General features: G+C 41.3%; 1 protein-coding gene and 1 long non-coding RNA gene across 2 annotated transcripts in view; both read right to left on the bottom strand.

Annotated features, from left to right (window-relative positions):
• basp1 (brain abundant, membrane attached signal protein 1) overlaps positions 1-1,829 on the bottom strand; it is a 59,847-nt gene extending 58,018 nt beyond the window's left edge. The window contains exon 1 of the mRNA XM_031292141.2: positions 1,595-1,829. Coding sequence (XP_031148001.2) covers positions 1,595-1,794 — 200 coding nt within the window. The 5' untranslated portion in view covers positions 1,795-1,829. The remainder of the gene's footprint in view (positions 1-1,594) is intronic.
• LOC118495754 overlaps positions 1-13,729 on the bottom strand; it is a 257,782-nt gene that overhangs the window by 190,995 nt on the left and 53,058 nt on the right. The window lies entirely within an intron of this gene.

The following is a 13,729-nucleotide window of genomic DNA, read 5'->3' as shown; positions in this document are numbered from 1 at the left end:
CAAATGTCTTGTTTTGTCCACAACTCAGAGATCAGTTTACTGTCACAGAGGAGAGAAGAAACTAGAACAATATTCACATTTAATGAGCTGACGTCAGAGAAATTTGAAAAAATGTAATAGTTGACAACGAAACAATTAATCGATTTAACTTTGACAGTTTCATTATAATCTATTGAATAATATTTCAGGGGCAAAAACGGTTTTGTCCTGATACAGCATCACTACAGACACAAACCACCTTCTACACAGATCTAACATCTCCCAACACACACACACACACACACACACACACACACACACACACACACAAAGGCATCTCATTTTATTTCCATAATCAACATTTTCCTTCGCAATAAATCATCAGAGCCAGAATTAAAACCCCTCCACCGTCCATCCTCCTTCTCCTCTCCATCCTATTGATAGGCAAGGTGGCATGTCTCCCATCCACACCCTGCTCCAAGTGCGCATGCGTGCCGCGGCAAACAAAGGACCAGGCAAATCTAAACCGACGGCGGGGAGGATGGCTAATAAAGTTGGACTCGCTGCAGAAATAAACATCCAACATGGATGCAGCCGCAATACGAGCGAAATGAAAGGATGAACTTAATGTGTGTGTGTGTGTGTGTGTGTGTGTGTGTGTGTGTGTGTGTGTGCGCGCATGCGGAGGGGGGTTATTCAGGTACACCGACAAACCCCCCCCCACCCCCCACCCCCTCCCACACACGCTCCCCAAACCCCCCATCTCCCCCTCCTCTCCACCCTTCATCCTCAGCCTTCTTTCGTCTTCTTCTCGGTGCAATAAAACGGAAATATGAGATCAATAATTCATCTAAATCATGTCATAATCTGGTTTTAGAGACGTTGCATGTGTGTGTGTGAGAGAATGTGTGTTTGAGTTGCATGCCAGCCAAACGGTGTCACACCACCACACAGACAAAGAGTTGGGGGCGAGCTTCTTATTTCTGCATGTTGGAACTGTTTACTGGCTGTAAATTATAACAGAGAGAGAGAGAAAAAAGCGCTGCCCTTTGCGTTGCCTAGCAGGCTTTAAAAAAAAGAAGATAGGCCTGTATAATAATAATAATGATAAACAAGTCAGGGCAATCAATGAATAACAAAGGGCGTGCGAGGAGACTCTCCTGAGCGCATTTTTTCACCCTCTATAAAAGTAAGAGAAAAAGCGAAAATCAAATGGGTCTAAGGCTGAAGCGCGTGTTCCTCTCAGACGGTACACACCCCTTTTTAAAGCTCGTGCACATTTTTTTTCCGACTGGAAAAAAAGGAGGCTAGAAGATGAATTAATCGCCTATCTGGGGTTTCAAAATTTCTCCAATTCAGCTCCGTTTTTTTTTTCTTTTGTTCTATTTTCTTCTACTTTCCCCCGTCAAATCTAGCGGAAATCTTTTGTCTCGTGTCTACACTCATCCACGCGCGCCCTGCATGGCTGCCCAAATGGAGAGATGGAAGGGGGAAAAAAAGAGACAAGACAAAAGGAATGAGGAAAAAAAATACAAATTAAAACAACCAAAAGCATTTTCTTTTTTGGAGAGACAAAGAGGAGAATAAAAAAAAAAAGAGACGTGGCGACTCTTACCGTGCACACTCAAGTTCCCCGGGCTGCCCTGTGCTCTCTGCGCGCGGTCTCAGGTATAGCGGCTGCTCAAATGCGTTTGCGGCTTCTCCTGCGCGCCCAGCGGCTTGTGCCTGCCTGCCTGCTGCACGGTATACGGCTCGGCTCGGCGATCCTCCGCCCGCGCGCACGCGCATCCACGGACGCGCGCGGCTTGTGCGCATACACACACACACACACACACACACACACACACACACACACACACAGATGCACAATTGCAATTTTTCTCTCAAAAGTAAAATTCATTTTACTGTCTTGAGTCTCTTTTTTAATATCATACAGCGTTTTGATGCTTCAATGAGTTTATGAAACAATACTTTATGTTGATCCATAATCCTACAGGCTATATGTGTTATACTGATGATATTCAATAGTACTTTATGGTAATTCCATAGCTGTAATATTCCAATAATCTACCCTTTAACGTTGATCACAAGAGCTCTGTTTCCAAAAAAAGGAAGCACCAAAATTATATTTTGGCCACTTAATGTGTATTTCTTTTCTTATCTCTTGTCTGTAAAATGTCTTCTTGTTGCTGGATTTGGGTTGATTATTTGGATTTTTTATTGTGCACTGGATGGGAATTTTCTCTGTGCAGGTTTTAGTGGGAATAGTCCTCCATCCTCTGTCTCTTTCCATTGGCCTTGTCTCTGTGCGCCCCCTGCTGTCACTCACTGCAGATACACACTGATCCTGGGGACTTGTTGGAGATACTTCAGGCCATGTCTTTTTTTTTTTTTATTTATAAAACTGGACCTTTTTGTATTTAATCATGAGGTTCAGATACTTCATTTTGGTGACTTTTTATGCACTAATTTGTGCTGGATTAGCTTGTCTGCTGGTCTCTTAACGAGCACGCTTTTGATGCACCGTAAATATGTCTGAATCAGCCATGAATTTCACGAACCAATCACAGCATTACATCCCTGCTTTAAATCTTTTTCTCTCTCTGCTGCTGTCAGCTGTCATTTCAGGCAAAGAGTGCAACCCTCCTCCTCCCCTTCCACCTCCAGTCATCATCACCCACGGCACCATGGGTCTTCCTCCTGCAGAATGCTCCGTCGACTCCTTCGGTCCGGTCTTCGGGCTCCTTCACCACCACCACCAGTGTCTAGACTCCATCGGGGGGGATATGTCCTGTTTCTCTATCCCTTTAAATAAGTATTTTACAACGATGTAGTCTAATCTCCAAAGACACTGTACATTTCATTATGCATATGTACAATAAACCTTTGCATATCTGCAACAAAGTCTCTCCTGATTGAAATACACGTGGTGCATGACCTTTTAGATACAATAAGGTAAGATAAGTGTCCTGCTATGAACAGTAACAGACATTTTCACAGTTGTAAAGCATTCTAAACAAGTGGCCAGGCTGTTGCCTAGCAATGGAAGCTAAACCTGAATCACAGAGATGCAGTTCCAAGTAGCCTAACTAAAAATTCTGAGAACTGACAAAAAAGTGGGCTACTGTGGATGGTCATCTATTGTTACCAATTTCACATGAAAGGAAGAGTCTAACTTGCTGCCTGAGTAGAGCTGAAGTTTAGTGTCCACCCTGTTGTTGAAAGTGTAAATATGATCAGCTGTAATGTTACTTACCACTGGTGTTTGGGTGGAGACTCTGAGCAGTCTGCACTGCGGTGTGTTCAGGTACACAATCAGACGCTGAACAGCTGCACATCTTGTTTAAACGTTAAAGTTGTATTCCTATTGTGAGTCCAAAGCGAGTGTGTATCCAGTGTGTGGCTCTTTGACTTCTTCTACGTAGCTCGCTGCATCGGTGTCAGAAGTGGGATCCAGCAGGTCATAAAATACAAATGGAAGAAGGAGTTGAAGTCATGGTAACCCAACAAACGTAAATAAACATGAACCAGCCCAGTCTCATGGCAGTTTGTGAAATAGTTACGTTATTGAATCTGTTGATTCGTGAACGGGACACGATTATGGCGTTTTTTTTCGTGTGGTGATTACGAATTTTAATTTAATGTATTTAAATGGGAAGCATGTTCCATGATCACAGCACGACAATGGTAGAGAGTAGTATGAAAAGCAGAAAATCCGCGTAGGGAGGTTGGTCGGGGTGGTGGACGGGTCAATGGACGGGTCAAACAATACAGGACTTTCACCCCGGAGAGCGTTGTTGTTGTGGCCGGCGTGTGGCGTTTATTTTCCCTGTTGTAGCGTTTCATTTCCCCGTTGTTGCGTCCCCCAGAGCAGCCCAGTGTCATGGCAGTTCGTGAAATGGTAACGTTCGAAAATCGTGACCTGTACACGAAATAAACGAGAAAATCGTGACCTATACACGAATCAATAAATCAAAATAATAAACATTCGGTGAACCTCATACAAGACCCCATCCCCTACCTTCCCTCATACTCACAGAAGAAAGAGAACCCACTGCAAATCCTCCAACTCATATTGCACTTCATTCTACCCAGATTGCCCATTAAGTCATGCTGTGATCAATAACTTATGTAGTGCACAAGGCCTGAATGCACAATTGCACACTGCCGTGTCAAATTAACCCTTGGGTTGTCTTCCACCTCGACCATCAACTTCTTGTCCTTCTGGGTCAAAATTGAAAATGTTTTTGGCGCTTGTTTTCTACGCTTTAGCTGCTTTCTTTACATGTTTTTGTCACTTTTTTCAATGCTTTTTTTTTATACGTGGTCAATTCACCTAATTTATTTGACATTATACCACGATTTTTGAGTTAATAAAGAAGTAATTAAGACTTATTTTGACTAATAGTTCGAAGGATGTTGAGTGGATCACAGAGTGGTTATCGGTCAGTAAGTTGTAAGTTTAGTCAGGATATACGGTTTTGAATTTCTTTTTTCAAATGCTATAAAATTGAATTTGACCCCCAAAACTCAATGAAAGTAATCATTATTTTCTTTTTCATGGGAAGAACATTGTGGTTCCATACATCCAATGTACATCCATGCATCCATGTTATTTTGCTAGGCAATTTGGTTGAATATTTTTTTTATAAAAAAATGTTGAAAACCTGTCAAATTTACAAACTACACAAGGGTTAAAACATATTGTCCTACAACATATCCTACCAGATACTGCACATATACAGCCATAATGGTGAGTGTCACAAATGTTACCTTTGCTTAAACTCAGCACATTCAAGCCACTCACAATGATCACGCTTGATACCAACAGGTGGAAAAAGAACTTGGATCCTTTCCATTTAATTAAAACATCTGATCAGCAGAGAAGCATTCCATCTGGCCTGCATTTTAGGTGTTAATTTAAAAAAAAAGAGAAACGTAGTAGAATCCAGGATCTTAAGAGGAAACACTACGGTGAATAGGCAGCCCAGTCTTATGGCAGTTCGTGAAATGGTCACGCTATTGAATCTATTGATTTGTGTACTGAACACGTTAATGTCGTTATTTCCGTGTGGTGAGCACGAATTTTAAAATAATGTATTTCAATGGCAAGCGTATGTCGTGATCACAGAACGATTATGCTAGCGAGTAGTATTGATAAGGCGAAAATCCGCACAGGGAGGCTGGTCGGGAGGGTGGATGGGTCAAACAACACAGGACTTTCACCCCACTTTGTTGTGGCCGGCGTGTGGCATTTCATTTCCCCGTTGTTGCGTTTCATTTCCCCGTTGTTGCGTCCCCCAGAGCAACCCAGTGTCATGGCAGTTCGTGAAATGGCCACGTTCGAAAATTGTGACGTGTACACGAATCAATAAATCAAAATAACGTGACCAATTCACCAACTGGCGTGAGACCGGGTTGGAATAGAGAAGATATTTGAACTAAACAGATATCACCATGAAACGTAGTTGATTAAGACAATATCTACAAATATATAAAATAAAATATATGCAAATGAGGCATTATCAAATGCTAAGTTTTGGTGAATTTAGGAGAAATAGACACAAATAGACAAAGTGTAGTAAACAATAAACACCTAAATGTGTATTTTGGATGATTTTTTTGTACCAAAGAAGGCGCCTATGCAGTGCCGGTAGGATCAAAAATAAAACGCCTCTCTTGTAGTACTTACATTTAGACACTAGATGGCAGTGTGTGCAAATAATTGAGACATTTCAATTGTTCCCATTCAACCTTGTACAGAGTGTGTTGCCTGAATTGAACTAATAAACAGCATAAAGTTACCTAGCCCTTGTGTTGTCCTCGGGTCAAATTTGACCCGAGGACAGTGAAAGTGAAAGTTTTTTATATAAGAAATATTCTTTGAACCAAAATGCCCAAATATAACATGGATGCATACAACGTTCTTTGCAGGTAAAACCAATGATTACTTTCATTGAATTTTGGGTGTTTCATTCAATTTAAAAAACATGTTTAAACTGTCTCCTGACTAAACTTTGACATAAACCAGTCTGTGATCCACTCAACATCCTCTGATCTTAACTATTAGTCAAAGTTATTCATAATGTTTGCCTTTTTAACTAAAAAATGAGGTATAATGTCATATAAATGAGGTTTATTGACGATGAATTTAAAACAAAACGGTGAAAAAAGTGACAAAAACTTTTAAAAAGTGTCAAAAGCATAAGGAAAGAGCCGAAAATGCTGAAAAAAACACCAGAAATTCAATTTCACTTTTGACCTGGATGGACAACAAGTTCATGGTCGAAGGGAAGACAACACAAGGGCTAAAGACTAGATGGACCTCTCCTTCTCAGTACCTCAAGCTCTTTGTCAATCGTTATGTATTTTGTAACATAGCCTACATTTCCTTCAGGATAAAGGTTGTGGTACTCTTTTGGGGAGACTTTCAACATTTCCTCAACTACAATTCAATCAGGAGAGACTGTTTGCAGATATGCAAATGTTTTATTGTACAAGAGCATAATCTGAACATTGTATTGGAGATTGGACTCCATCGTTATATTAATACATTGTATTAATACATTTGATATATTAATACATTTAACATATAGGGGTAGGGAACCATGATGTAACCCCCCAATGGAATCCAGACACTGGTGGCGGTGGAGAAGGGCCGGAAGACCGGACCGAGGAGGCACTGGAGCGACAGCCTTAGAAATCACTAGGCCGGGAGGTAGAAGGGGAGGAGGAGGGACGACGCCTTCTGAAATTACAGCTGATAGCACAGGAGAGAAGCGCTTTTAAAACAGTGTTGTGACGCTGTGATTGGCCTATGGAATCTTTGGCCTTCCTGATTGGTTTATCAGAAGGAGAGCGCCTCGAGCGCTGATTCGCTTTTAGGAGAGACTGATTATTTGTTAGGTCTTCCTGAAAGAATTTGCGCTGAGCTACATTAGGCAAGTTTTGCTGTTGTTGTTACTTTGTAGAGCAGTGCCTGAGTTGGACCAACAAAGGTAAGTACCCTAATTCAGCAGTTCCATGACATGACCGTCGCATATGTCTTGGATATATTTATACTTATATCTTGTAGGGGTGACCCCGAAATAGTTGACCATTCGAACGATTTCAACTATAGAGCCTGATTCGAATGCCAATCTGACAGTCAAACAAACCCCGTTCCATTAAGGCCGTATGTGGGTGCTGAATGTTTGATTTTACATCGAAGTGCTTGGTTTTTCCCAATACATCCTGATATATAAGTCTATGTCGGTATAAACATCAGCCTGTTAATAATACTGTTAATAAAATCAAGATGGACAAAATCAAGTGTGTCAAAAGCTCCATGACAAAAGTGTCGGCACTCGGAGTCGGTACTGGCCCATTTCCGGCACTGTTGTAGAGTAAAATTTTAGGATCTTGCAGAAAACAAATCATATGTCTCCAAAAGAATAGTCTATATCCACGACGTTCCACTTCCGGGATTGCTCCGGTGTCGCCGGAAATTCCGCTGGATGCACTCTTTTCGGCCAGATGTCCGTTGCCTTGGGCTTCCTTTGTGCTGGCGTTCTAAACTCTGGTAGATTTCTGAGGACTATGGTTAACTGCCCCTCAGATCTCTGCAGGGTAAATCCAGACAGCTAGCTAGACTGTCTGTCCAATCTGAGTTATCTGTTGCACGACTAAAACAACCTTTGAACGTACATGTTCCACCAAAACAAGTTCCTTCCAGAGGCTATTTTGCAGCGGCGCCGTTGCTCCGTCCGGCGCTTAGTGCTTGTGATTGGTTTAAAGAAATGGCAATAAACCAGAGCACCTTTTCTTCTGTGTGGACTAGCCAGACCTTCCTTTGCAACGCTGTGGAGGAAGGTCTGGCAAAGCGACACTACCAAAAAAACAACCTTTTAGAATCTCTGAAAAACAGCCTTTGTGTGAAGCTGTTTTACACTGTGGTATCTCTACAGCACATTTACTTAATGAAAATGCATCCTCCTCCATTGTTAGTGTCGAAATGTGTTTGTTATCAACATCTCAGCTGCTCTGAAAGGGATTCCCAGGGTGAGGAGAGGTTAACTGCAGCCCCCCCTTCTCCCTCCAGCAGGAAGTATGAGGGGATTATGGAGAGGTCAGTTTGTTCTGGCAGACGCTGTGGCCTGCGGACCCGGCCATACCTGACCTCTGCTCAGACCTGTTGATAAATCCTTCGTCTTCTGAGATGTCGTACTGCAGAGAACTGCGTATGAACTACAAGTGACCCTTCACATCTACAGCCCTCTCTGTCTCTGTTCACTAACATCCAGTGCTTACAAGGCTGTAAAAGCCTCTGGTTGTACATTGTGAAGGGAGTTTTGGTTTCATGTGCTGGGATATGGATAATTCAGATCCAAAATATAAGTTGAAATAATTCACATAGCAACATCCAGGCTACTTATAGGCAGCCAATCGAGCCTAATTAGGCCTACGATCTTCTACGTCTTCTGGCCTATCAGAGCATGGTCTGTCAGTCATGTGAACCAAGAAAGCAGCTTTAAAATATTTACTGAAAGATGACTGCCAGGGAAAACGATGGGGCTCTGGTAATTAATCCAATTTTCAAAAACTTGAATTTTTGGATCTGAATTTGTGACCATTGGAATAGACAATATGATGAAATTCAGCTTTTCAAGTTGAAAATCAAGAAATTTCATTTTTTTTATTTCAATTCGGAACAAATAAATTCAGATACATGGTTTTCAAAGTAACAATTTCAATGTTAGGTATTCAGTGGCTGTTCAAACATTAAAATACTTATGTTTCTTATTTGCTTCAATATGTGCACTTCAGAAAGTTATGCCACCACATGATGGAGGGAATTAATTCTAGTTTATGTAAATTTTCTGATGTGGTACATTTAAACGTTGTTGTCACACTTTAATTATCTTCCCTGATTTGAGGTGAAAAATATGTTTCAGATTATTTATTTCCTTCATCTTGTTATGTGATTTGTATCTTTATATATAAAAGTGTGTTTGGTGCAAGTTGAGTGCACATACTGTAGTAAACACCCTGTAATAACAAAGGGTGCATGTGATGATGTGCCGATGAATCATCCGGTTGAACGCACTTCTACACCTTTTGATTATAATTCTGAATTGAAAAGTCTGTCGTCGCCACACGCAGCGGATAGATAGCTTTATTGAAGTGCAGATACAGTATGGCCTGAGGTTAAAGAAAAGAAGCTGTTTCCAGACATCAGAGTCAAGTTCAAAAGCAGCTTTGAAGCATTTGGTTCTGGTGATGTGGTGTGGGGACAAACCAGTCATCCCCATTATTTAAGCATTAATTATACTTTCTAAACTGAACGGTCTACTGCATGAACTGCTGCTGAGTACTCAGTATCCAAATAATACTTGATTATAATCAGTGTTGTAATCTAACATATTGCAGTGGGTGTACTGTACTGTATATTAGCCAGAATCTGCCTTTGGGGGAGGAGGGGGCCATATCATAGTGGGGGGGGTGGTCTGGGTGTCCTCCCTCAGGGTAGTTTTAGCACCGTGGAAATACCTTTATTTAGCCTATGTGAAGAACTTAAATAAAACTTTAAAGAACTTTATTATCAAAAAAGTCATTTACTGTTACATTTTTAAGGTGAAATGAGACTAATGACAGTGTACCTGCAGTATTATTGGAGAATAATAATTGTTTCATCCAAATGATTTAGGATTTGAACAAGTTAAGGCAAAAAGTTATGTAAGGTTATCTACTTTTCCTACTCATTAATTTACTTAAAAAAAAAAGTCTATGGAAAATTGTAACCAAATCACTGCAGTGGAGTCTTGAGTTCCTTTTCAATCACAATCAAACCTTCACTCCACTGATCTATATTCCACTTTCTCCAGACTTCATTACACCTGAATGATTGAGATAAATGTACACAGACAAACTTCTACATCAGTGTAGGAAACAAATGCCATGATTTAGTATATTTACTAAAATATAGGCCTAAAGAACAGATGATAAATAATACTCCATCGCAGTGTTTTCAGTATTTTCTGTCTCTCTAAGGGCTTAATAATAATAACCGGCCCGTCATGCCCTTCCCAGGTTGAAAGAGTTTGCTGCGTCATCATTTGTCGGTAAGTGGTTAAGATTAACATTTAGCTTTCGGTAATCACAGGGAGTTGAAGACAGGCTTGACTGCGTGTAATTATCAGCCTCTCCCTCCCTCTCCCTCTCCTTCCATCAGTCTTTGAGGAGACATTCAGGAGTCTTTGGGGTCCTTGAAGGTTTACCAGGATCCACTGTGGGGGTCTCCTACTGATTAATGATGGGCTTGTTGGGGCCCTTACTGAGGTCGATCCACAGGTTTCTTTTAAGCAGTTGAGATGTCGGTGTGATGGCCGAGTGGTTAACGCGTTGGCGTCGAAATCCAATGGGGTTTCCCCACGCAGGTTCAAATCCTGCTCGAATAAAGAGGCTTAATGCTAGGGCTGCTGTGCCATGGTTCATTCAGGGGGTAGTTCAATACACTTATTGAATGTGGATATTATAAATCACACTGCACACTGCTCCAAAAGCAGATCAGCTACTGCAGTCCAAACAGAAAATTCATTATGAGCTGAAGTTGTTTAAACTTGAAGAACAATGCAGTACCTGCACATTTTGACTCTTTACCTGCAAATCATGAATACGTCTACAACCTCTGTCAAACGGATGCTGATCAGTTTTAGATTTCTGGATGTATTTCATGTTCAAAGCATCAATTGGTTTCCAGTTTCATTTCAAATACCAAACATCTGCCTGATGACGTTCCAGTACCGAAACGTTGCCAGTTATTCAATTTATTTTTGCAAGTTAGACAGTGTGCTGGAGTTTCTTAACAACTTTTGACCTATTTGTCCCACTTCGACACACATGTCAACAGTTGTCAACAAAATGGGTAACTATTTAATGTGTCTTAATAATCTGTGCGTCTTAATACAATAGACAATCTGAGATTTTGCAAGTAGCATTAGCTGGGTAGGTCATATGAATTCGAGGGACTGTCCTCTCCCGAAAAACGCTCCCATAGGTCGTTTGTCCAAGCAGCAAATTACAACTCATCTTTACGTTTCTAGTTGCCGTGCCCTCTAGTGGCAGTAGTAGTTATGATGGAAGAAAAGCTGGAAGTATGGTGACGAAGTATAAGAGCACCAAGTTCCTAATAAGAACGCAGGTGGATGAGAAATAAAAGTAAAAGGCTTTATTTATTTATTGTTATTTACGGAACAAACTAAGGTTTATATTAGTGCTGTCAAATGATTAAAATATTTAATCGCGATTAATCACATTAATGTCATAGTTAATTCGCAATTAATCGCAATTAATCGCACATTTTTATCTATTCTTAATGTCCCTTGATTTCGTTTTGTCCCATTATTTTTTCTCATTTTAATGCTCTTATCAACACGGAAAGTTTTGCGATGCGATGCGAATAATATCAGCTAGACCCTTGTCCTCCACAACGTTAACAGGTCTACATGCAGTAGCCACCCATTTAGCTATGGCTGCAGTAAGTTTGTTCTTAGTTGTGGTATCCATGTGCTTCTGTCTGAAGTCATCCATTGTCGCCTGGCTTTGACGAGGGGGCGGAGAATTGGCATCGTCATTGTAAGTAAAATTTCCATTCAGAATCTTATTGGCATCCATTTCGGCGTCTCGCACTCGCCATCAACTCAAAATGCAACCCAGTCTCACGGCAGTTTGTGAAATGGTCATGTTATTTAATCAATTGATTTGTGTTTACGGGGACGTTTTTCTCGTTTTTTTCGTGGTGGCTAGCACGAAAATGTAAAGTAATGTATTTCAATGGGAAGCATATTTCGTGATCACAGCACGAAAACGGTCCGCATAGGGAGGTTGGTCGGGGTGGTGGATGGGTCAAACAATACAGGACTTGCACCCGGGAGACCGGGGATCGTGTCCAGTACAGTTCCCCATTGTCTTCCTAATCACAACCGTCCCGTTATTTTCGGGCGCCCCCCGTGGCCGTCTCCCGGCGTGTAAGGCGTCCTTTCCCCGTTGTGTTTTTCCGAAACCCAACCTCTGAATAGATGGTTCCCTTTTCGTGCTGGCCACCATGAAAAAAACGAGATAAACGTGTTATTGTACACGTATCAATAGATTAAAAATAATGTGACAATTACACAAACTGCCGTGAGACCGTGTTGCAAAATGTAACGTTAGCCTACTACTCTTTGGCCGGCTCGCAGATTTAGGCAGGAAAGTGGGAGAGAGAGAGGGGGATGAGATGCAGCAAAGGGCCATGTGTCGGAATCGAACCCGTGGCCGTTGCGGTAAGGACTGAGCCTTTGTACATGGGGTACACGCTCTACCAGACAAGCTACGAAGGCACCCCGAACAGAGGGTTTGAAGTTGACATTTTTTTTGCATTGTGTAGCACTGAAAAGGAGCTCATAACCGAGTCTTTCTTCTACTTACTTAATGTTGTCTTCACTCTCAACAATCTAAAATTGTCAGTGGCATTTCAATGTCTTTCTAGTTAGATATTTCATCTGCATGACTTTTTTAATGTAATCATCTTATGATCCTTATTGTAGGGGCTACTGTTCATATACAAGGGATAGACAGTTTATTCAGAGTTCAGAGTTTACGCTGTACGAGAATCTGGAACAGATTTATTTTTTATTTAGACATGTTATAATAGAGGATAGACCCTTTTGAGATGCATCGTGCCAGATCAAATTGACATTACCTTGCTCTCCATCCTCTCCTTCTCCTCCAGGTGTTTTATGTCTGTTATGTGTCAGTCCTCCACTCTCTCTCCATCCTCCTGTCAGCGTGATGCCGGTGGCAGGAAGTCGTGTTTGGCTTCACCACTGACACACTGGAGTCACAGGAGTCCCGGCCGCGTTATCTCACATCTTTTCGGAGAGGAAATGTTTGTCTTCCTCATCCTGTTTTGGGCCGTTTGAGAGTTTTAAAGATGCTGGCAAAGAATCAAACAACAAGAGACAACTGGCTCCTATAATCCCCTGGTAGTTCTCCATGATGAGTTCAAAGAACCAAGGCAGTAACGGTCCCTATCTGTTGTCACGGTGCTGCGTACAATCCTTTACTGTGTTGGGCCACCTAAAGATCTCAGTCTGAACTGATATGCTTGTATATTTGTACATTTCAGCTGGCAAAAGTCAATATTTTGTGATGATGTGTAATCAATCTTTACATGTGTTCATTTTCTGCCATTCAGCGTGCAGTCTTTTTTGATCCCACCTATGGAAATGTTCCATTTTCCCATTGCTTTAACCTACACGTGAGGCACTGACACACGCTAAATGATGGAAAAAACTCATGAGATTTGAGAGTCAGAAAAGTCAAAGATAAAAGATGGACAGTCTGAGTCACCTGCAGCACAGAGAGGAATGGGAGACGAAGACGTCAGACGCCAGAAACACAACTGGGGAGTCTTGGCGTTGGGCAAACAATTGATATGTGAATAAAGACTAAACTAAACCGCCCCTAACCTGACGTAACTTAACGCCTCTAAACTTGTTTTGGTGAAACGTGTACGTTTAAAGCTTGTTTTAGTCGTGCAACAGAAAACTCAGATTGGACATATACTCTAGCTAGCTGTCTGGATTTACCCTGCAGAGATCTGAGAAAAGGTTAACCATACTCCTCAATAATCAATCTGAGTTTTAAATGGAATTGGAAGAAATATATAACAACAAAATTTCAACATAACACTCGACCCGTTCGAGAAGGGATAGGTAGAAGCCCTAACCTT

The sequence above is a fragment of the Sander lucioperca genome, chromosome 9 (genome assembly GCF_008315115.2).
Source record: "Sander lucioperca isolate FBNREF2018 chromosome 9, SLUC_FBN_1.2, whole genome shotgun sequence".
Lineage (NCBI taxonomy): Eukaryota > Metazoa > Chordata > Actinopteri > Perciformes > Percidae > Sander > Sander lucioperca.
This window is presented reverse-complemented; position numbering and strand designations above follow the sequence as displayed.